A 25047-nucleotide genomic window follows, 5' to 3' on the forward strand; every position below is an offset into this window, starting at 1 on the left:
TTCAGGGTCTTCCTGTCACATTTTACCCTTACTGCTGCTCTTCCCTTGCCATGTCTCCCTATGTAGCTCCAGATAAGTAATTCCTACCTTATTACCACACATTAGTAATATGTTGGTACCCTACAGGTATTCGGGGAAGGAAACAGTAAAATGATTCACATGCCAGCTTTTGCCTCCAGTCAGGATTTTACATTCACATCTATAAGATGTTTACAGTCCTTTGTGTCTTTGTGATTTGTGCCAGTCCCTTATGTGTAGCTGTGCTGCCTCAATGCTAAACTCAATGTCTATATTTGAACACCTTTATTTTTTTAATCTTAAAATGTAAAAAAAAAAAAAAAAAGGAGTTTTTGATTAAAGGGGTTGTTCTCCCCTAGGTTCGATGTTAAATTATTCTTATTTTTACCCTAATCAAACCCTTTAATTTCAATATTTAAATGCTTTCCGCTGCCATTAGGGGGTGCTTAATAGTTTATTTCTGAGGGCAGCAAAAGATAGAGACAGAGACCGTGATTCCACTAGTCTATCACTTATTAGGCTACTTGGTGTAGTTTTGATGGTATCACTGTTTTATATACTGCAGCTCTGCTAGTCTTCTCTCCGACGAGCTCAGTCTAACCCCACCTGCACCATTGATTTACATCTTTCTGCATACTCCGCATAGTAAGCTGCCAATCAGTGGAGCGAAGAAAGGATAGCCAGAGCTCATAAATAAGGAGGACTACTTAGCATTAGCTCATCATTGAGAGTGCTAGCCGAGCTGCATCAAATAAAGCAGTGTTTTATCAAGAAGCCAAGTAAGTAACACAAATCTGGATTTAGGTTCTATGCCCCTACAAATTATTTTAAAGATCACATGGTGAACCCCTAAAAGGAAAATCTGACCATATATGTGGAGCGGAGTAAGGATAGCCAGAGCTCATAAATATGGAGGTCTACATAGCAGGAGCTCATCATTGAGAGGACTAGCAGAGCTGCAGAAAATAAAGCACTGTTTTATCAAGAAGCCCAGTAAGTGACACGGTGAACCCTTAAAAGGAAAGTCTAACCATATATATGTTACACTATTTCTTTTCAATATCAAATTTATGCACACATTATAATGTCAATTAGCTGAAAATATACTATTTACATGCACATATAGAGGTAATCTGCAGGTAAATAGTATATAAAGGGGTTGTCCGGTACTTCAATATTGATGGTCTATTTTTAGGATAGGTCATCCATACCAGATCGGTGGAGATGCAAGGCCCAGCACCCCCCACCAATCAGCTGTTCCCAGTGTCGGTGGCCGCCGAATGTGGTTACTTGCAAAGCACAACAGTACAGCTCCGTCAACTGCATAGTGGCTGCAGCAAGGTACTGCAGGTCTATACGTATTCATCCTAATAGGGGCAGGACCCAACTGCGGCCACTATGCAGTTGATGGAGCTGTGCAGTTCCACAATTAATTACATCCGGCCACCACCGTCACCAAAGAACAGATGACTGGCGGGGGTGCCAAGCGTCGCACCCCCGATCTGGTATTGATGACCTATCCTAAGCATATGCCATCAATTTTAAACTGCAGGACAACATCTTTAAATTCTGTTTAGATGGCATATTGGAGCAGCGGCTACAGGGAAAACATTGTTATATTCTCCCTACAGCCACTTGCTTCCAGTTGGCTGAGCAGTGCAAGCATCTGGAAAACCTGCTGACACCTATGTTAAACGAAGGCTCTGACGGAAGTCTAACAAGAGCATCTGTCAGTCGTAGACCCTCCATCTTAAAAGAAAAAGTATCCGCTTAACAGATGCATTTCTTACTGGATCCCGCAGGATAGAAAAGTGCAGTCTACTCCACTATTCCATACTTTGTTTTGCGCTATACATACATCTACTGACCAGACATTTTTATATGGCCTCCATCTGACAATAAAGTCCTAAGAACATGTTATCTTTTGGTTTACACACTAAATGTAGAGCGAAAATATGGTATGAACGCAGCCAAGTTGACAAATTACAGCTTTCATCAGTATTTTGAAACTAAAATAACTGGAACTGGACTGAAAGAAGCATAAATCTTTCTATTTTATTTCCCCCTTTAAGGTTGCAATCCTGATTTTGGCTTCAAAATACTGATTCCTATTCACACTGTGCGAATGTGATAATGGTTTCACACATCTGTGTTCCTCTGTCTGTACTGACAGCCTCCTAGACATACAGTCATGGCCGAAAATGTTGGCACCCTTGAAATTGTTCCAGAAACTGAAGCATTTCTCCGAGGAAATTATTGCAATTACACATGTTTTGTTTTATAAACATGTTTTTTTTCCTGTGTGTGCATTGGAACAACACAAAAACAGAGAGAAAAAGGCAAATTGGACATAATTTCACACAAAACCCCAAAAATAGCCCAGATGAAATTGTTGGCACCCTCACCTTAATATTTGGTTGCACACCCTCTGGAATAAATAACTGCAATCAATCGCTTCCTATAACCATCAACAAGCTTCTTACACCTCTCAACTAGAATTTTGCACCACTCTTCTTTTGCAATCTGCTCCAGGTCTGTCATATTTGAAGGGTGCCTTCTCCCAACAGTAATTTTAAGATCTCTCCGGGATGCAAACCCAGCTTTCTGACACTGGGCACTACATTGCAACCCAAAATCCTTTGGTAATCTTCAGATTTCATGATGCCTTGCACACAGTCATGGCACCCAGTGTCAGAGGCAGCAAAACAACCCCAAAACATCTTTGAACCTCCACCATATCTGACTGTAGGTACTCTATTCTTTTCTTTTAGGCCTCATTCCATTTTTGTTAAACAGTTGAATGATGTGCTTCACAAAAAAAGCTCTATCTTGGTCTCATCTGTTCACAACATGCTTTCCCAGAAGGATATTGGCTTACTCACGTACATTTTGGCAAACTGCAGTCTAGCTTTTTTATGTCTGTGTGTGAGCATTGGGGTCCTTCTGGATCTTCTGCCATAAAGTTTAATTTCATTCAAATGTCGACGGATAGTTCACGTTGACACTGAGGCACCCTGAGTCTGCAGGACAGCTTGAATTTCTTTGGAACTTGATTGGGGCTGCTTATCCACCATCTGGACTATCCTGCATTGCAACCTTTCATACATTTTTTGTCTGCCGTCCACATCCAGAGAGATTACCTATAGTGCCATGGGTTGTAAACTTCACTATGTTGTGCATTGTGGACAAAGGAACATCAAGATCTCTGGAAATGGACTTATAACCTTGAGATTGTTGATATTTTTCAACAATTTTGATTCTCAAGTCCTCAGACAGTTCTTACCAGTGGCCAGTAACAGTGTTACTTGTCAAAGTTGAGTTTGAACGAGCATCACATGCTTGAAACAAAGTTGTTTACTCATAATTTTGGAAAGGTGCCAACAATTTTGTCTGGCCCATTTTGGGGGTTTTGTGTGAAATTATGTCCAATTTGCCATTTTTTCTCTGTTTTTTTTGTGTTGTTCTAATACACACAAAGGAAATAAACGCGTGTATAACAAAACATGTATAATTGCAATCATTTTCTGGGAGAAATATGGTACTTCATTTTCTGGAACAATTTCAAGGGCGCCAACACTTTTGGCCATGACTGTATATAAGGCTTCAGGACTGGATATCTGTGGCCAGTCCATGCATCGCAGTCCGAAGCCCAGATTTGTGAAATCGGACTGAGGTCTAATTTGCCATATCAGATAGTTACATGGGATTTCACATACTTTAGTTCTTGTGATTTCATTCACCTTTGTCTTTACCAATAGTTTCCTTGTAAGTGTCTACAAATACAAAGAAATTAATATTATTATATTATAATAGGTACATTAGCTACTTTCACTTGGTACATACAGTACAGACCAAAAGTTTGGACACACCTTCTCATTTAAAGATTTTTCTGTATTTTCATGACTATGAAAATTGTACATTCACATTGAAGGTATCAAAACTATGAATTAACACATGTGGAATTATATACTTAACAAAAAAGTGTGACCCCAAACACACCTCCAGGCTGTGTAAGGGCTATTTGACCAAGAAGGAGAGTGATGGGGTGCTACGCCAGATGACCTGGCCTCCACAGTCACCAGACCTGAACCCAATCGAGATGGTTTGGGGTGAGCTGGACCGCAGAGTGAAGGCAAAAGGGCCAACAAGTGCTAAGCATTTCTGGGAACTCCTTCAAGATTGTTGGAAGACCATTTCCGGTGACTACCTCTTGAAGCTCATCAAGAGAATGCCAAGAGTGTGCAAAGCAGTCATCAAAAGGTGGCTACTTTGAAGAACCTAGAATATAAGACATATTTTCAGTTGTTTCACACTTTTTTGTTAAGTATATAATTCCACATGTGTTAATTCATAGTTTTGATGCCTTCAGTGTGAATGTACAATTTTCAAAGTCATGAAAATACAGAAAAATCTTTATATGAGAAGGTGTGTCCAAACTTTTGATATGTACTGTATGTAAAGAAATATCACGGCCTACAGACACCATATTGAGCCTCAAAACATGTAGAGGCCTAGTTGTCAATAGCAACCAGTCAGAATCCACATTTCCCATAGAGTTTAGAAAGCGGAACCATGGTTGCCATGGGCAACAATGATAATTGTTCTCAAGAATATTGGTTTAGACCAAAAACATTGAAAGTTTTTGATATAAGAACTGTTCACAGTCCCCTGCATCTCCTACCATCCCACACAAAACACTGATGGTGGCCGCTGCCTGTATACACTGTGGGAGTTGTGAGTGGGATGAGGAGTGCTATATACCTTCTCCATTGTCTAATTCTGGTCAACCCCTTTAAATTTATTAACACTTTACTGTCATCTGACTACAAGCTGCAGTCTGTAAAAGGAACACAAATCAGTCTTAAAATACGTAATATTTTTACCTGGTATAAATGCAGCTCAATTTGGCGCTGTTTATTTTTTGGCTTCTGTATGTCTTCATTCCTGAGATATGTCCTTCTTGGCCTAGTATATAATTCTAGTATTTTAGCTAAGTAGGCATGATCGTCAAGAAGAGAAGTCTTGATGACCACGCCCACTTGGATAACAAGACTAGATTTACATATAGGGAAGAGGCGGCAATATCTAAGGAGGGGAGAGGCGCAGGAACAAAAGAAAAACATCTCCAGATTCCGGAGAACAGCGGCATTTACACCATTTTTAAAAATTATATTTATGGCAGGTGTCAGGTCCCTTTTAAGGGTCGGGTAACACAACAGTATAAAAAAATCGTTCCAGTTTTCATCCAGAAAAGTAAGACGATTTTTTTCTCACTTGTTATCCATGTGCAATCTGTTTTTTTATTCAGCAATATGTGCTATATACCTACTGCATTGTCTAATCCTGGTCAACCCCTTTAAATTTATTAACACTTTACTGTCATCTGACTACAAGCTGCAGTCTGCAAAAACAATGAATCCTTTACACGACTAGTTGTAGTTTTCTATGAAGCAGAACTGCAATGTGTCTGTGAAAATCGGCAGCTATACTGCGCTCTGTATGGGATCCGATTTTTTTTCTCATACCTACAAACTTGAATGGTTGAATCTCATCTGATGTATGGAAGAACATCGTGCATGCTACAATTTTTTTCACACGCAGATTGAGTCAGTGAAAAAAATCGTTCATTTGCACGGCCCCATTATATAACATTGTTTTGTTTTTTTTAAAGGATCGCACTCAGACCAAAAATACGGTCGTGTCACCAGGGCATCTTCCCTTTTATTTACGGGCTGCTAAAAAAAAAATCTTCACCCGCTAAGTCATCCCTTTCCTCAGATCCTTGTTTGCCATAACTCTGAAGAGTGAGCCTTGTTTGTTATTTTATATCTAAATTTTCTCATGCTTACTGTGCTCCTGTTGCAAAGTGTCAGGGTAAGGCGATGTTCACATGTTGCGTTTTTGATGCATTTTTTTTGCTGTGTTTTTTTTAATGCAAATTTTAAGCTGCATTTTACAGTACCAGCGAAAGCTATGATATTTCAGAAATCTCATGCGCACACATTCGTTCCTGACTGATTTGGAAAACTGCTGCGTTTTTGCAAACTGCAGCATGTCGCTCCTTTCAGCGTTTTTTGCAGCATTTTTTCAACCAATGAGTAAGGGCAAAAACGCAACAAAAATCGCAGGCATCAGGTTTTGTTGCATTTTTGGTGCAGAAAACGCAGGAAGTTGCATTATGTTTTTTTTTTTGGGGGGGGGGCACTAAACTTTATCAGCATGCACAAGAGAAAAATCTTATGCAGCAAAAACTCAGGAAAACCCGCTTTTTGTAAGCAGCTTCCTTACTGCCGAGAGAGCAGGATTTTGCCTGCGGAAAAAAACGCAGTAAAAACACAACGTGTGAATATTGCCTTATAGACCTCGAATGTGTATGTAACTGGGGCAAGACTGGACCTACACCTTTTCTTAACTAAAACCATGAATCTGTTATGGGAGTCTTGACGAGAGTATGGTTGATAGAATTCCCTTAATTCTGTGCAGGACACACTTCACAGGGGGTGGAGAATTTGGCCCAATGGACATGGACTGGGCATTAATGGAGAAATAAATACCTAGGCTTTCTGTCCTGAGCACAGTAATTGGGTCCCTTCCAGTTTTTTCTTTGAAGCCCCCTCTGTTCTGCGTATGCTGCTAGCAAAATTGGTGCGTGAATCCAAATGGAAGTAAAACTCCAATCCTTTGTTTGGCTCCATAGAGCAAGTCCCTCTTTATACGCTGTAGGATAGGGAATGGGACAATATTTTCTTCTTTAAAAAAATATTTTTTACTTAGTTTAGTGTCCTTTATTCAGTGCATGTGAGACCTACATCTAAGAGTCAGAATGAACATGACCAGCATATTGCGTTTTAGTATCAGATCACAAGTGGATTCTTTAATAAAATCAGGGAGGAATCACAAATCGCAACATAAGGGTTTTACCCCTTCCTGTGCAATGGTTGATTTTGGTTGGCAGGCATCCCTTCCCTCCCCTCCTGCCCCCCTCCCCTCCTCCATCAGCTCGCAGGGAGCACACAGACCTTACTAACGCCCCCCCCTGCTGTTTGCACGCAGTCATTGCATCCAGCAGATTCTTGAAGCAGTCCTCCACTGTCACCAAATGGGGGTTGTCCACAGGGACCTGAAGGTGAGTTTTGTATCCCCCGTGCCATCTTCTTTAGCATATGCATGTCAGGCTGGACATCGCCCATCTCTCCTTCCAATTTAACGCCTGTCCTGGGAGTGTCCCTTGCATGCTGGTGGCGAGTTGTATCTGGCTTGCACTGTGGATGGTGGTACCGTTGTGGTTATCATAGCATGTGGAGGATGGGGCTGGGAACCGACCTCTTTAGGGGCAGGGATGCATGGCATGCTGTGGAATATGTTATCTATTTTATGTTTCTATGTGTGATTTAGTGCCAAACTTCAACTTATCCACGTTTTGTACCTAAAGAATAAAGAATCAATCTGTATTCACACCATCATTATCCCAATGTTCTCCATCCTTTCTAATCTTCCCCTACTCGGCAACAGTATGCTCACCATCTCTCTGATGCTACCTGTCCAACCAGCTAGAATAGAGGTTCCCAACCAAGAGTCATTTCTTCTAGTTGTGGTGGGCAAATGCAACCGTGCCTGAAAAACATCAATGAGCAAGAGAATGTGTGATCTTAAAGTTAGGTCATTTTTCACTCCTATCTATAGTTTCTCTAAATTATCCAAACGAATGCATTCTAATGGATTGCGTTGACCACGTTCAATGGGCGTTTGCCAAGCAGGTGGCCCAATTGTTTGATATCATTATACAATCTCCTACTCATTGAATGGAACCAACACAGGCGGACCATTACCAGATACTAGTTTTGGTGTTCTCCTGTGGGACATTAGGTAGCAGAGATGGAGACCATGCAATGAAATGAAGAGAAGGTGACCAGACCTACTTACGGGAAGGTTTCAAGGCAGCGTAAAGTTGTCCAATATAATTGTTATCAAACATCCTTGGTTTGGCTTTAAGTCTGGTTACCTTTACTGAGGGCACCTAAATCCACCCTGAGTGATTGTACCTGACAACTATGAAAAGTCCTGGCTTGTCATTGCCTCTAACCATATCTCTGTTAACAACAGCCAGAAAACCTTCTCCTTGCTAGCAAATGCAAAGGAGCTGCAGTCAAGCTGGCGGACTTTGGCCTGGCCATAGAAGTTCAAGGAGAGCAGCAGGCCTGGTTTGGTAAGTTCTGCTTCTGCATGGGAATAACTACAGTATATCTATTTTCTGGTTCTAGAGGTAGGTGAACAATGACACATTGGGGTAGGCTACTAATGTTAAGCTATCATCATATATGGACAACTTGCTAAGCATCACAATTTTGCAGAGACAATTGCAGTAACTGGACTGCAAAGAAACGAGGTCTGTAGTAACCTCGTCCAAAGGTGGGCATGTTTGGCTGTTTTGAGGATGGTTCCAGGCTGGGGCTGAGGGCAGGGGTTACATCAGGGGCGGGCATGCCATTTGTGCAACCTGTACAGCCACACAGGGGCTCAAGAGGTAAGGGAGCCCAATTCTACCTCCAAAACAGGTGGAATTGTGAATTCTCATGAGCTATTGGACTGCAAAGGGCCCCTATATACATATGCTTGCACAGAGGCCCTCTTCTGCCTGTGTCTGCCAGCACATATACACATGTATAAGCCCGCTGACCAGGGGCCGACACTGACAGCTTGGGGCCCGTGTGCAAGAAGTACATTACATTAGTACAATAATGATGGTGCGTGATACCATTCAGGTCTGAAGCCTGTTCACAAACTCGTGGATTAGTCAGGTACACTTGGTGCTTCTTGCCTGTGGCATTAATCGAATGATTGACTAGTCCTTTTAATCCACCTTAATCCTTCATCTGTTCAAAGTTATTTAGTTAAAATCAGGCTGTTTGTGTTTGTGTCTCTGAAACAAAAAAAAAATATCTTCAATACAGGAGTTATCATAAGCGAATATGCGACCAAGTCCCCTGGCACGCAGCTCTCTGTATAAATTGCTGGCAGCTGGAGGTAGGGGCTGGCTCTCATTATGTTCTCTCTGTGCCAGGCTTTGCTGGAACCCCAGGGTACCTTTCCCCGGAGGTGCTCCGAAAAGAGGCATATGGAAAACCAGTGGATATTTGGGCATGTGGTAAGCAGACACACGTTGCAATGACTGTGACATTATAATTCAGTAAGCCATATGGAGCGAACGCCGGGTGTCATTTAGAATTCAACATGTGTTTGGTTCACTAAAAGTGCTGTGTCTATCTATCTATCTATCTATCTATCTATCTATCTATCTATCATTGAAAAGCATGGATATGCCAGATTTGGTTGCACAAAATGTAAACCAAGTATTCAGCTTAATGGGCCATTATGTCTATTTCTTGACCCCACAGGCTGGATGGTTGGATCTGGCTATATCTATCTATTATGATTCTGTTTATCTTTCTATTTGCTACATCTCTCCGTTACACTTATCAATATATATAATGTGATTTCTGTATCTATCTATCTATCTATCTATCTATCTATCTATCTATCTATCTATCTATCTGTAACACAGGTACTTTAGATGCAGTGACACAGAAACACAAAGCAGCCAGTACAGGGTTAAATAACAAGGGGGATTTACTGTAACAGGGTCAATCTCCACACAGGGAGTAACAGGGAATATATGGGGACAACAAGGGAAGTAGCAGGTAATATGCTATAACTGACAATCCACAGTTGGGCTAGATGTAGCAGAGTCGACCCGGTTGTAATCGGCAGTTTTTTCACTTAGCTGACTCTTGCTCCTCACATGGCAGTTGCCGGCTGATGCCAGTGCTGCTTTCTTCTGGCTTCCCCGCCTAAACAATGCTCCGTCTTCTGGCGGCAGCGGGCGGTCTCCGGTTTGACCCGCTGAGCCCCTAGTCCATAACAGTGCACCTCACTTGCTCGGCTCCAGGGATCCTGCGTCTCTTCTCCCTGTAGTCGGGCTTGACTCCCACTGTCCACTGCCGCTTTTCCCGCGCAAAAACTCCTTTTCCACCCTCTTCCTAAACACGAGCTCAGCTCCCCGGTCACCTGACTCCTCCGCTATCTCTCTGGACACACCCCCAGCTTCCCAGTCACCTGACTCCTGTCTCGCAGTCTGTCTTCCCCCTGCAACAAGAGGCACGGCCCCGGCAGTTCCGGATCCCTTGTTTTGAAAGTCCTTACACCCCGGTCTTCCCCCTTACATATCTATCTATCTATCTATCTATCTATCTATCTATCTATCTATCTATCTATCTATCTATCTATCATTTCTATCTATCTATCATTTCTATCTATCTATCTATCTATCTATCATTATCTATCTATCTATCTATCACTCTATATAAATGTTAAAATGCACTGATACTCAAGATCCACTTGTACGATGTGTAAACCAAGTATTCAGCTAAATTTACCTTTATGTCTATTTAAAAAACAGGAAAAATGGAGGCAGCACTGCAAAAATAATGTGCAATTATAGGACTTAATTGGATCATGTGGCGATGTCTCAGTTCAGTCTAAACCTTTCTCAATCTCTATCTATCTATCTAAAGAAAAATAGAATCAGTACTCTAATGTAATAAATCAAAGGAAGAGTATTTTTTTAACGGCAATGTTTCGGTCTAAGCTTGAGAAAGGTCCTCACATGGAGCTGGAACATTGCCTTTATGGGCCATTAAAAATTACTCTTCATTTTATTTATTACATTGGAGTGCTGCTTCTATTTTTTTACTTTATTTGGAGAACTGGTCTTTACCTTGTGCCAAAGAATCTTTGCTGGTTCTGCACCTATTTTTTCTTTTTTGTATCTATCTACCTAACTATCCATATCTATTATTTATCCAGACCTATTATCTATATATCTATATTTATCCATATAGCTATCTATCCATATCTATTTATCTATCTATCAATTAATCTATCTATCTATCCATATATCTACAGTTCAGGCAAAAATTAAGAGACCACTGCAAATTTTTCATTTTCTCTGATTTTCCTTTTTATAGGTCTATAATTTTTGAGTAAAATATACATTGGTGTTTTAGTCTATAAACTACTGACAACTTGTCTCTGAAATTCAAAACTAAAAATTTTGTATTTATTTGCCGCAAATGATAAAGCGTCAGAATACTAAAAAAGAAACAGTGCTTTCAGACCTCAAATTACTCATGTTTTAACTCAGGAAGAGCTCAGAAATCAATATTTGGTGGGCTAGCCATGACTTTTAATCACAGCTTTCATGCGTCTTGGCTGCTTTCCACCAGTCTTTCCATGCTTTCCAATAGAAAATTGTTCAATGGTCTCTTAATTTTTGCCAGAGCTGTATATCTATATATCTATCTCTCATCTGTTGCCACAACCAATTACACATTAGCATTGGCAAAGCAAATGGAGAGCAAGGGATAGGGATAGAGGCTGTGAGGATGTGGGATAGGGGCAAATTCAAGGAAGGAGCTATAGAAGTCCATGGCTAAATATCATAACCTCTCCTTGAATGGCAGTAATGATAGATTGATCCAGCTGTACCCGACATAAACCAAGAATACCCCTGAATTGACCATTTCGTTCCTCTCCTGGCCCCTCAGACTGGATCTGACTATGTGATGGAAACATTAGCTTTATTAAATTAGAAGAGCTCTGGATAATACTATGTATATATTTTTTAAATCTCTGAACAGGTGTCATCCTGTATATTCTTTTGGTTGGATATCCTCCATTTTGGGATGAAGATCAGCACAAACTCTACCAGCAAATTAAAGCTGGAGCTTACGATGTGAGTGGACAACCCGTCCTCGTGTATCTTGTGCAATAATCTGTAGGGTTACCGGAAGAGACGTAAGGCTATATTATGTGAGAACATGTAGTCAGGCCTTCTACATCTCTCCCTCCAGTTCCCTTCTCCAGAGTGGGACACGGTGACCCCCGAGGCGAAGAATCTCATTAACCAGATGTTGACCATTAACCCTGCCAAGCGTATAACCGCACACGAAGCTCTCAAACACCCATGGGTCTGTGTAAGTAATGCCGGCTTGTGCTGACTTTCTGCTAGGACTATAGGACTATATTTATGGATATTATATTCTAGTGTAACTTTTTTAGCAAAGTCATGCAGGGATATCTTTTGATTCTGGCTTAATTTCCCTCTACATAGCAACGCTCAACCGTGGCCTCAATGATGCACAGACAAGAGACTGTGGAGTGTCTCAAGAAGTTCAATGCCCGCCGAAAGCTGAAGGTGAGAATCAACTCCATTACACAGGATTGTAGGCTCCTGTGTCTTCAAAGACACGACATTAATGCTCATTATGTACATCCGTAGGGGGCTATCCTAACCACCATGCTGGCAACAAGGAACTTTTCTGGTAAGCGATTGCTCACTGAGACAAAGAAGCGGTATTTGTGCCATAGAATTAATATTAATATGGATTGGAGGCCAATGTAATGCCCCCATTACTGAGGATCCTTCTCTGGTATACCCAGTGCAATGCTCTGCAGATAACATGTTAATGCTATGCTATACCCTGCTATATACTGCAGAGCCCATTGTGATATAACCAGTGCTATATACTGCAGAGCCCATTGTGATATAACCAGTGCTATATACTGCAGAGCCCATTGTGATATAACCAGTGCTATATACTGCAGAGCCCATTTTGATATAACCAGTGCTATATACTGCAGAGCCCATTATGATATAACCAGTGCTATATACTGCAGAGCCCATTTTGATATAACCAGTGCTATATACTGCAGAGCCCATTGTGATATAACCAGTACTATAGGGGCCCATTATGATATAACCAGTACTATAGGGGCCCATTATGATATAACCAGAGCTATATTATCCCATTCTGATACAACCAGTACTATATGAGCCAATCCTGATACAACCAGTGCTATATGAGCCCATCTTGATATAACCAGAGCTATATGAGCCCACCCTGATATAGCCAGTAATATAGGGGCCCATTCTTATATAACCAGTACTATAGGGGCCCATCCTGATATAACCCTTGCTGTACAGTGCAGAGCCCAATCTGGAAATTACCATGCACTGATGGTATTGCTGGAGCAATTCAATACGCGCTGCCCGGTCCAGCATCCAGTTCGGTCATCCACAACAGCCCCAGCTCAGCTTCTGGCACTCCTCAGGCACTTACTAGTCATGATGTTGCAAGCCCTACTAAGCACCAGAAGCTCCCATGATGCTGGGCCGAGGATACAGAGAAGAAGTGAAGACCGGCTGCCACGGAGGACTGGACTGGACGCAGGTCCAGGGCAGCACTAATCGAATTGCTCATCTCTAACTGGACATAATGTGCTGATCTCTCTGCTGTACTCTTTTTTTATTTTCATTCTGCCTTACTCTACTTACTTCATCTCTCCTCTTCCTCCCTCTCCTCACTATCCCACATTTCCACATACCCACACTCCTCACCTCTCCTTGGTGGTCCTCTTCTCTTGGGTGTCTGTACTCATGTGTTGCACACTCCTCACCTCTCCTTGGTGGTTCTCTTCTCTTGGGTGGCTGTACTCATGTGTTGCACACTCCTCACATCTCCTTTGTGGTCCTCTTCTCTTGGGTGTCTGTACTCATGTGTTGCACACTCCTCACCTCTCCTTGGTGGTCCTCTTTTCTTGGGTGTCTGTAACTCATGTGTTTCACATTCCTCACCTCTCCCTGGTGGTCCTCTTCTCTTGGGTGTCTGTACTCATGTGTTGCATACTCCTCACCTCTCCTTGGTGGTCCTCTTCTCTTGGGTGTCTGTACTCATGTGTTGCATACTCCTCACCTCTCCTTGGTGGTCCTCTTCTCTTGGGTGTCTGTACTCATGTGTTGCACACTCCTCACCTCTCCTTGGTGGTTCTCTTCTCTTGGATGGCTGTACTCATGTGTTGCACACTCCTCACCTCTCCTTGGTGGTCCTCTTCTCTTGGGTGTCTGTACTCATGTGTTGCACACTCCTCACCTCTCCTTGGTGGTTCTCTTCTCTTGGATGGCTGTACTCATGTGTTGCACACTCCTCACCTCTCCTTTGTGGTCCTCTTCTCTTGGGTGTCTGTACTCATGTGTTGCGCACTCCTCACCTCTCCTTGGTGGTCCTCTTTTCTTGGGTGTCTGTAACTCATGTGTTTCACATTCCTCACCTCTCCTTGGTGGTCCTCTTCTCTTGGGTGTCTGTACTCATGTGTTGCATACTCCTCACCTCTCCTTGGTGGTCCTCTTCTCTTGGGTGTCTGTACTCATGTGTTGCACACTCCTTATCTCTCCTTGGTGGTTCTGTTCTCTTGGGTGTCTGTACTCATGTGTTGCACACTCCTCACCTCTCCTTTTTGGTTCTCTTCTCTTGAATGTCTGTACTCATGTGTTGCACACTCCTTCCTCTACCATCCTTCCTGCCCCATTACTTCATGTGGTGTCTGACTTTCCCTTTCGCCTGTTTACCACAATGGCCTTCTGGTAACCTGTCCCTGTACTGCTCTCTATTCTCCATTCTCAACAATCCTGCCCCGTCCTCTTTTTCTCTGATCTCTGTCATCCTCGCAGTGGGCAGACAGACCACAGCTCCTGCCACAATCACCACCGCTGCCACTAGTACAGCCCTGGGGTTGGTGGAACAAGGTAGTAGTGTCTTATGGCACATGCCCTTATCCCCCACACCTGCCCCTTCTTTCCCCCCTGAGAAGTGACTGCATGTGGCTGCTTTTCTCCTAGCTGCCTGCTTGATTGGGTCATTACAAAGAGACTTAGATGGAAGACGCACATTAAGGCTGGGTTTGCACATTGCTATATGGCGCGGATTTTACAAAACTGAAATCCGCAGTGTTTCTACATCAAAAATCCGTACATATTTTCCTCACTGATTCGATAGTTTTAAGGAGACACACATATAAGGTGCCAGGCCAGCAATATTCACCTTAGAATTTAGGGTCCTTATCGAAAAAAATAAATAAATTCTGCACTAAAAAGGATCATTTACTCAATAGAAAATGCCACAAAAGTCAACTTACCTTCAGAATTCCCAGTAAAAAAAAAAATCAAAACAAGTAGATGAGATTAAATTAAAACTCATCTAATTCGCTGGCACTTTAGGACGCTGCGGATTTTATGTGCAGGAAAATCCGTGTGTAATATCCGAACCAAATGCGCAGTGTGTGAACCCAGAATTAGAGACCAAGATCTAGTAAAAGATTACACCTGAGAATAGTAAAGTAGGTATTCATGTGAATGCAAAAATGATCAAATCCATTCATTATTTTTGCAATTTACGATTCAAGAATCAGTTTGTACATTTTTAGCCAGCCCATGTTTGCCATGTATAGCCGGCCCTGACTTTGTATACATTTCTCCTACTTTGTCCCAGTGTTTGTCTGTGCCGTGTTTAGGCTATGTAGGCAGTATATGTGGGCTCCTATCTGGGTGACCCCTGGAGATGCTGCATGTAGTGTGTATGTACATGTACCATGACGCATGCTGGGTGCTTGGGCATGTCCTGTGCATGGCACGTGCTGAGGAGTTACTTACAGCCGCAGTCCGACAGTGTACATGGCACTCATGATATAACAAGCTCACTGTGCTCTTTACATGTATTGTGCATGTGTGTATATGTTGTATATGAGTGACACAGTGCATAAAACTATTATTAGGGTGAGGAAGGGGTCAGTGTCATCAGGCCTGCCAAATCTCGCAGGTTGTGACAGCTCTCACAGATATCACTTGTACCTATGACAGTCTATGGGGCTGTTCACATGTCCGGGATTTTTCGCGGACCACAAGTGCAAAATCACGCAGACATGTCCGATATTGATCCAAGTGTCGGATCAAACTTGGCAATCCAAGTCAAAATCTGAAAACACTCGGATGTCATCTGAGTGCTATCCGTTTTTGGCATACTGTTATATAGGAGAAAGTAGAGAAACCCTTTATTTTTTTCCTTTACGAGAAAAACTGATGAAACTTGGACCAAACTGATTAAAAAGTGGATGAAACTCTGATGAAATGCAGTCCAAATTTCTTGTATGTAAAAAAAGCTTACGTCTGAATGAGTCCTCATTATGCAGCTATAAATTCTGCAATTTTCTATTATGTATGAACCACCCAAATTTATGCCCTGAACGCCTATATTCATAAAGGGTATAAAATATACAAACACTCAGGCAATTGCCGGAGATTGTTGGAAATCACAGTATATTGATTACTATTCATAACATTTAAAATACAGCCATAAAAATATACAGTACAGACCAAAAGTTTGGACACACCTTCTCATTTAAAGATTTTTCTGTATTTTCATGACTATTAAAATTGTACATTCACACTGAAGGCATCAAAACTATGAATTAACACATGTGGAATTATATACTTAACAAAAAAGTGTGAAACAACTGAAAATATGTCTTATATTCTAGGTTCTTCAAAGTAGCCACCTTTTGCTTTGATGACTGCTTTGCACACTCTTGGCATTCTCTTGATGAGCTTCATAAGGTAGTTACCGGAAATGGTTTTCCAACAATCTTGAAGGAGTTCCCAGAGATGCTTAGCACTTGTTGGCCCTTTTGTCTTCACTCTGCGGTCCAGCTCACCCCAAACCATCTCGATTGGGTTCAGGTCTGGTGACTGTGGAGGCCAGGTCATCTGGCGTAGCACCCCATCACTCTCCTTCTTGGACAAATAGCCCTTACACAGCCTGGAGGTGTGTTTGGGGTCATTGTCCTGTTGAAAAATAAATGATGGTCCAACTAAATGCAAACCGGATGGAATAGCATGCGGCTGCAAGATGCTGTGGTAGCCATGCTGGTTCAGTATGTCTTCAATTTTGAATAAATCCCCAACAGTGTCACCAGCAAAGCACCCCCACACCATCACACCTCCTCCTCTATGCTTCACGGTGGGAACCAGGCATGTAGAGTCCATCCGTTCACCTTTTCTGCGTCGCACAAAGACACGGTGGTTGGAACCAAAGATCTCAAATTTGGACTCATCAGACCAAAGCACAGATTTCCACTGGTCTAATGTCCATTCCTTGTGTTCTTTAGCCCAAACAAGTCTCTTCTGCTTGTTGCCTGTCCTTAGCAGTGGTTTCCTAGCAGCTATTTTACCATGAAGACCTGCTGCACAAAGTCTCCTCTTAACAGTTGTTGTAGAGATGTGTCTGCTGCTAGAACTCTGTGTGGCATTGACCTGGTCTCTAATCTGAGCTGCTGTTAACCTGCGATTTCTGAATCTGGTGACTCGGATAAACTTATCCTCAGAAGCAGAGGTGACTCTTGGTCTTCCTTTCCTGGGGCGGTCCTCATGTGAGCCAGTTTCTTTGTAGCGCTTGATGGTTTTTGCAACTGCACTTGGGGACACTTTCAAAGTATTCCCAATTTTTCGCACTGGCTGACTTTCATTTCTTAAAGTAATGATGGCCACTCGTTTGTCTTTACTTAGAATTTGTATTATGGCAAGAAAAAAGCAACTAACAGTCTATTCAGTAGGACTATCAGCTGTGTATCCACCTGACTTCTGCACAACACAACTGATGGTCCCAACCCCATTTATAAGGCAAGAAATCCCACTTATTAAACCTGACAGGGCACACCTGTGAAGTGAAAACCATTTCCGGTGACTACCTCTTGAAGCTCATCAAGAGAATGCCAAGAGTGTGCAAAGCAGTCATCAAAGCAAAAGGTGGCTACTTTGAAGAACCTAGAATATAAGACATATTTTCAGTTGTTTCACACTTTTTTGTTAAGTATATAATTCCACATGTGTTAATTCATAGTTTTGATGCCTCAGTGTGAAGGTACAATTTTCATAGTTATGAAAATACAGAAAAATCTTTAAATGAGAAGGTGTGTCCAAACTTTTGGTCTGTACTGTATATATTCTGCCAATTGATTTGCGTTGATTGTCAGGTCTTTCTGTAGGGAGTGACCTGTCAGTCAAGCCGAGCTGGGCAGGGGGAAGCCTGAGAGGAGCTGCACAGCAGACACTAAAAAGCAGCAGATCTTGCCCTATGGATTCGGGCTGTCCATTTTACTAGGGTCTTTTTGGGGGAAATAAATGTCTGTCTGGCTGTGGTTTCACCTGGCAAAATCAGATGAGCACCTAATTGCTATGGCATCTCCCATATACAGGAGGTTGGCTATGATTAGACAACTCCTCTAAAATATAAAGGTGCCCGTACAAATAAGATAAAAGCCATATTATCTATCTCTTCCGACCCCCATCCACCTGCACATTCAGCTCGCTAGATGGTTGTCCAGTCCCGGGTTTGGATGACATTAATCTAATTTGTGTATAGGGGCCTTTACGGCATAGGACACTGTCCTTACCGAACTACCTTAGATTCATATTTGTGGTATAATAGTCCACCACTTATGTCTATTAGCATATTTATACCGTATATGGCTGTGAATCTACTATTTTGTGTTTATTTTGTTACCGTCGATACTAACAGGCATACATGTACATCCGTGCAGATTTAGCATCTGCATGCAGTTCTTGTGTACATACATGTGCAGTTTACTATGTCCAGGCCTATCAGGAGTGTAAGACTACGTTCACACGTTCAGTATCTGGTCAGTATTTTACATCAGTATTTGTAAGCCAAAACCAGGAGTGGAACAATCAGAGGAAAAGTATAATAGAAACACGTCACCACTTCTGTATTTATCACCCACTCCTGGTTTTTGCTTACAAATACTGATGTAAAATACTGACCAAATACTGAACGTGTGAACGTGGCCAAAGGCAGGTTACATGCATTTAACCAAAGGGCAGTGGATATGAGTGTTGTGGTTTGGACGGTGTCTCAGTGGCTGGGCATGTGTTGGATGTCCTGTCTTGCTGGCCTGCCGATGCCCGAATTTTGCACAAAATTGCCATTTAAAGTGCCCACTCTGTGTATATTACGTCTGTGTATCTTTTCCTCTTCCCCCTGTCTTTTTCTCACTGTTTCACAATTTATCTTTTTCTCTCTCTTTCTCCCCCCTTGTTTCACTGTCCTATTTCTGGCGTCCTACTTTACCCTTCTCTCCCTCTCTTACGTTCTCTCTGCTCTCATCCCTACCTCTGTCTTTCTCCTGTGTATTCTTCCGTCCCTTTTTCTATTTCTTGCAAGGTAAGTTCTAGTACTTTGGTTCCCGTTTTATAATGGCTGGCATTCATTTTCACATGGCGGAAATGTTTATTCTGCTTATCCCACATGGTGTCTGAGAAGAGCAGATTCTACAGTCAGGGGCACGAGGCATAAGCAGGGCTTGAGTTGCTGACCTAAACGCAGCCCCCTCCAAATTTGTTACTAACATTAGATGAAATGGTGCCAATATTATTTGCTATGAAATAAAATAAATTACAAAGTCAGGATACCATGAAAAAAATTGTGTGCTTCAATACATGTACTAAACCTTCCTAGCGCCACTGACTAGTGCCCTAGCGCCACAATTCACAAACCTACTGATCTATGGCACAATGGTAGTTCTCCAGTAGTAAAATTAGGTAGGTATTGCAGAAATAGGAGAGCAAGGACAGATTTGTATATGATGATCATCTAGAACCTCAAAAGAAGTTTAATATTGGTGTCTTCTGATTTGGCACAGAGACCCCCTCAGGCATCGAGTGCCGCATGGGATTCCTACCTTCGCACACCCATAGCTCTGCCCCTGTAAAGCTCAGAAAGAGGCAGCTGAAATTAGACTTGCCAACTCACCTGGAACAATCGAGAGACTTGCATAAAAAAAGGGAGTCTTCCCAGACTTCCGGAAAAGTTGGCAAGTCTCACAGGCAATGTCGAAACTCCCTACATGACCTGGAAAACCAACATTTCGAAAAGGTTTCTTGTGCTTGATGCTGGGATTCTTCATCCTCAGAGTCCCTGCATCCAATCATACAATCAGGCGGGTATAGAGGGTGAGTGGCCTTAAAAAGGGCTCTTAGCTACAGGTAAAAATTAGCACATTGAGTCCTCCTATTCACCCAATACCTAAAATTAGGTAAGTATGGCAGAAACAGAAGGGAGTGGTCAGAATTGTATATTTGACGTGAACGTGTGTAGAAAGAAATGCCAGTGCTACCATTCTGCTTTCACTATTTTTTGGAGATTATACACAAACAAGACAGATATAATATATTTGTTAGTCTTTTTATGATTTTATTCAATTCTTAAATAACTTTTAAAGAACAATTTACAACATTTTAGATTTCGGGTTGATTTTGCCCTACTTCTCTTGCATGGATTTTGAAGAGAACAAGTTCTGACATAACTTCATGGGATACTGTTAGGCTCTGTTCACATGCCTAGTTGTCATCCGTTTATAAGGGATCTAGAATTAAAGGGGTTGTTCAACCTTAGGCTACAAGTCTGCAAACACTCTATGTGACTGCAGACTTGTAAATCCTCACATTGTGCGAACTGCGCGCTGTGAGGATTCTCCGGTGCCAGCAGTGGCAGTCATGTGACGGCAAGTATATGATTTGCATACTTCCGGCCACATTCCGACTAGACGTGTCCAACTTTGCTGAATACACTTATATTAAGCGAGGTGCACACATCTAGTCGGCATGTATGCAAGCTGCATACTTGCGTTCACGCACCTATTAATTTTTGGAAAGTTTGCACATCTCAAATATTATCTATAATGCACACAGTAGACAATTTCTAGACATATAGCCAAGAGACCATATAAAGTACTCAGCTCCTGGTTAGTGAATAACGCACGTATTCTTTGGCAAAGTGTATTGGGTCATAGAGCGTATTACTGATGCTGACCATATTCTCTCTGTCTCTCTTGGACCCTTTGCAGCAGCTAAGAGTTTGTTGAATAAGAAGACGGATGTTGGAAAGGTAATGTATAAATGTATACTCATAGTCGACTCTGTAAGACATTCTAGAACTTTTCTCTGTTAACGTTACAGACATGCGCTGGCATGATTTGGGGCTGCTCAGACGACCGTATAAATTGGACTGAGATCTAAACGCAATGGACGGACTGGCCGGTGGCTCTCCCAACTTGAGTGTGACAGCTTTATGTATTTCTTTTCAGCTGTTACGCTCTGGGGAGCCGCCGGCCAGTCCGTGCATTGCGTTACGATCTCAGTCCAATTTATACTGTCGTTTGACTGGACACATCCTATCTCTCCCTGATCTGTCAATCAAGCGGGTTTACCTGTACACAACATTTATAAACCAGAACTACATTTAAAATTTATCAACAAAATTGATGATCAGTATATGATCACTAGAGGACCGATCACTGGGACCGCCACTGATCCTGAGTCCCCTGGGTGAATCAACTGGGTGTGCCACCAATGAAACCATCAGTATTATAGAAGTGAATACAGCAGTGGTCATTCATGCTCACTACCACTCTATAAACCCAGGAGACATATTCTATGGTCCCACTTATTGGAGCTGCAGCAATAATACATTTAACACTTATATTTTTGTGTGAAAATAAAATATATTTTTTTTGTCAAGTTTTACGTATGTAAAAAAGTTGCTTCTATTAAGAGCAAGTTTATCGATACTGTCTAATTTTTAGACTGGACAGTGTAAAAATAAACCAGATTTATCAAAGTTGCTCTTGCTGTTCAATCTTAAAGGGGTTGTCCCCTTTTATAAAATGTTCATTCGTTGTTATAAAATAACAAACCACTCTTTACTCACTGTCCCCGAGTCCAGCACTGAGTCTCTGAATGTCATGCCAGGTGTGGGAAAGACTTAGTGCAACACAGAGGGAAGAGGAAAAGGGATGCCCAGACACTAGGGAAAGGGGTAAGTGGAGACCTCCTAGTCTGGTCTAGTGTCACCCTGTCTCAACTACAATTCCTATAATGCTTCTTCAGCAATCGCCGCACGCGTGCCTAGCCCTGTCTTTCCCTGGCGTATGGCTAAAAGTAGGGATGGGAGGAGATGAGCAAAAGTCGATCTCCACTAAACTCTATAGACAACAAGGGAGGACAAACAGGGGGAGAATGCTTAGCTTTAGTTGACTCCAGACAAATACGAACTTGGCCTCAAACTCCAGAGAGGACGAAGTACTGCTCTTGCTAAGCCTTCACAAGTAGAAATGAATATAGCCGGCACCTCCCTCTCAGACACACCAGGTATATATACACCCAGGCCAGGGAGCTAATTACCAGAGGGAGGTAGCCGCTAGGTCCCAGAGACAGCCTCTCATCTAAGAAGATGTCTGTAATGCCAAACGTAGAGATCTCCTGCAACCAACTGGAGGGCGACTGTCTGTCACCTCTGATAAACCCGTGACACTGGCGCTGATCCAGGTGTCTGGAATTGGCTGGTACTGACTAGTCAACAGCGCAGCAGCCAATCAGTAGGCTCAGGACCTCTGTCTGTGTAAGCAGGACGCCCCCTTTGAGCCGCTGAGCTAAATGACTGGCTGCTTCCCTGTCGACGTGACATCATTGCTGCAGCCCATATCGCACACAGGGAGCAGCATCAGAGACTCAGCACTGGATCCGGGGGTAGTGAGTAAAGAGCGGTTTGTTATATCATAACAAACTGCAGCCAGGGACAAAAATTTTCTAAAAGGGGACAACCCCTTTAAGAGTGTGTAATCTAAGTTTGCACTACCCATTAGTTGTCCAGCCTACTTTGTGCAGAAATTTGCACCAAAATTTTGTGGCATGGAGGTTGCAAGTTAGGCAGAGCACCTTCCCTGCTAAACCCCCCGCCTTTCAATTAGGTCATGCTCCCTTGTCAGACCAGGCACAAAAAGTGTCTTAGACATATGACTGACACAGAACAAGTCATGAATTATAGTTTTTGGCACAAATTATGCCAGAATTCTGGCACATTAGGCTTGATGAATATGTCCCATAGTGTCCAAACAAGCTTAGGAAAATCTCGTTCACATGATAGATCCAAAAATGTTAGGTTATTTCTTCATTACCACTATTAGGCAAAAATCAAGAGCAATAAAATGACAAGTATGTTTATTGCCTAGAAACATTTTTTTAGACTCATTCTTCCTGTTCTTTACAAAGGACTTTTCAGAAGTCTCATTATCATCAGAGGTAGGATTACATTGACAGATAACACCTCGATACTCAACTGATAACACAGGATCCACCAGCAAAAAACAGGAAATATGAGTCTAATTTTTTTAATGTTACTCATGTCATGATATATATAAAAAAAAAGACATTGAGAAAAAAAAAACATTACAAAAAATGTTTAGGCCATACATGTAACATAAAAAAACCCGATTTAAACACCATGGTCCTGATTCATCAAAGAATTATGCCAGAATTGTGGCATAAATAGCTTTGAAGAGTTGCAAAATGTTGCACCTTTTGGCATTTTTAATTCGAGGGTGTGACATCACAGCTCATCGAATTCATGATGAGCTGTGACTTTCCTTACTCCAGAAATCTTTCTCCAGTCCACGACTGAAATAAGGTTTGTGGTGTGGCTCAAGAAGGCACACACCACTTGTCAGACTCTCCTGATTCATTAAGATGTGCGTGCCTCTTAAAGGGAATCTGTCAGCAGGTTTTTGCTAAGTAACCTGAGATCGGCATGGTGTAGGGGCAGAGACCCTGATTCCAGCGATGTGTCACTTACTGGGCTGTGTTTTACTGTTTCAATCAGATCAGTGTTTTATTTCCAAGAGATTATCAATACAGGACTAGGTGTCTGGTGCCTCCTGGTCAAGTTGTTCTGTGTAACCACTCCCCACCACTGATAAGCAGCTAATCAGTGATGTAGGCAGGGTTATACAGGGCTCAGCATTCTGAGCACTGGTAGATCTGCAGCAGAGAAAACTGTGATTCTGTCATAACTGCTGCACCTAGTAAACTAAGTGATGCATCACTGGAATCAGGGTCTCTGCCCCTACATCATGCTGCTGTCAGATTACATAGCAAAAACCTGCTGATATATTCCCTTTAATGAATCAGGAACGTCTGACTCCAACCCGCCTCCTCATGAAGACTGGTGAATCAGGGCCTATGTCTTTTTCCTTCCTGTGAGATAAGTGCTGTCATAGGCTTTATTTAGTAGCTTATCTCCCTTCCCCCAAATCATAATTAACTTGCAATAATGGGCGATGTGAGCAGAAAATTGTGGTCGAGCTGAGAGCATATTACAGCACTCACCATGTGGATGAGATTTTGCCTTTCTTATCTGCACGCTGTGAACATTTTTTGAATCCGCAGCATTAATTATACATTCAAGCCTCCGCCGCTCCAGAGACACGACTCTGGTGGTCCTGAGATGTCGTCATGTCCATCCTTAATGTGACCGCTGCAGCCAATCACTGTTTTCAGCTGTGATGTTAGAATGCAGGAGTAAAGCTGTTACCCTATTATTTTAGCAGCAACATTGATCACCTATCCAATAATGTATGATGTGTGTGCGGCCAATCTCTGAAACCCCCACCTTCCTTAAGAAAGGGGGCTCTGTGCCCCTATGTATATAGTGTGGTGGTGCACATGTGTAACCACCATTTTATTCACGTCTATGGGAGTGGTAGTGCGAGTGCAGGACTATAGCTGGTGCCAACAGTGCTCTGGTCTCATATTCCCACAAGGGGGACAGGGGACCTCCATTCCCAGCGGTAGCACCCCTTTATCGCCTATTCTGTGGATTGGTATTAACCTAAATCAGTAAAATAACCCCTTTAAGCCCTAAGTGTTAACCAAGGTCACCAATTGCGGACAGTTGATAAAATGGGGTCTGCCAGGGAGCATTTTACCATCTCCACCATATTCACCATGTGCTCGGAGAACCTTTAACATGGCAGCGTTTGCCCTTGTTACTGATTGGGGAACTAGTTGATGGTTGGTTTGTTATAAAATGTTTTGTACGTGTAATTCTCTCTCTATATCTCTCTATCTCAAGCCCCAGACAAACAGTACCAAGAACAGCGCTGGAGTGACCAGTCCGAAGGGCCCCATTCCTCCAGCTGCCCTGGTATGAGGACAGGGAAAGGACGGAGCAGCACTTTGTGTATTTGTGACATTGTGGGGGACATAATGGAGGGGGACATTGAAACGTCTGG

The 25047-nt window shown here is 42.3% G+C and overlaps 1 protein-coding gene across 26 annotated transcripts in view; it reads left to right on the forward strand.

Moving 5' to 3' along the window:
- Nucleotides 1-25047, forward strand: part of CAMK2B (calcium/calmodulin dependent protein kinase II beta) — a 167124-nt gene that overhangs the window by 117646 nt on the left and 24431 nt on the right. For 7 of the 26 annotated variants that reach the window (XM_073653781.1, XM_073653783.1, XM_073653780.1 and 4 more), the window contains 10 exons: nt 7072-7144; nt 8122-8224; nt 9080-9163; nt 11715-11809; nt 11928-12050; nt 12188-12271; nt 12356-12398; nt 14585-14659; nt 20830-20867; nt 24888-24959. In XM_073653781.1, the coding sequence (XP_073509882.1) occupies nt 7072-7144; nt 8122-8224; nt 9080-9163; nt 11715-11809; nt 11928-12050; nt 12188-12271; nt 12356-12398; nt 14585-14659; nt 20830-20867; nt 24888-24959 (790 nt within the window). Of the gene's footprint in view, nt 1-7071; nt 7145-8121; nt 8225-9079; nt 9164-11714; nt 11810-11927; nt 12051-12187; nt 12272-12355; nt 12399-14584; nt 14660-20826; nt 20868-24887; nt 24960-25047 lie in introns of all 26 variants that reach the window. The other 19 variants (XM_073653782.1, XM_073653804.1, XM_073653785.1 and 16 more) reach the window with 7 other exon arrangements.

The sequence above is a fragment of the Phyllobates terribilis genome, unplaced genomic scaffold, assembly GCF_046119375.1.
Source record: "Phyllobates terribilis strain yellow unplaced genomic scaffold, ASM4611937v1 Scaffold_11__3_contigs__length_659146591, whole genome shotgun sequence".
NCBI lineage: Eukaryota > Metazoa > Chordata > Amphibia > Anura > Dendrobatidae > Phyllobates > Phyllobates terribilis.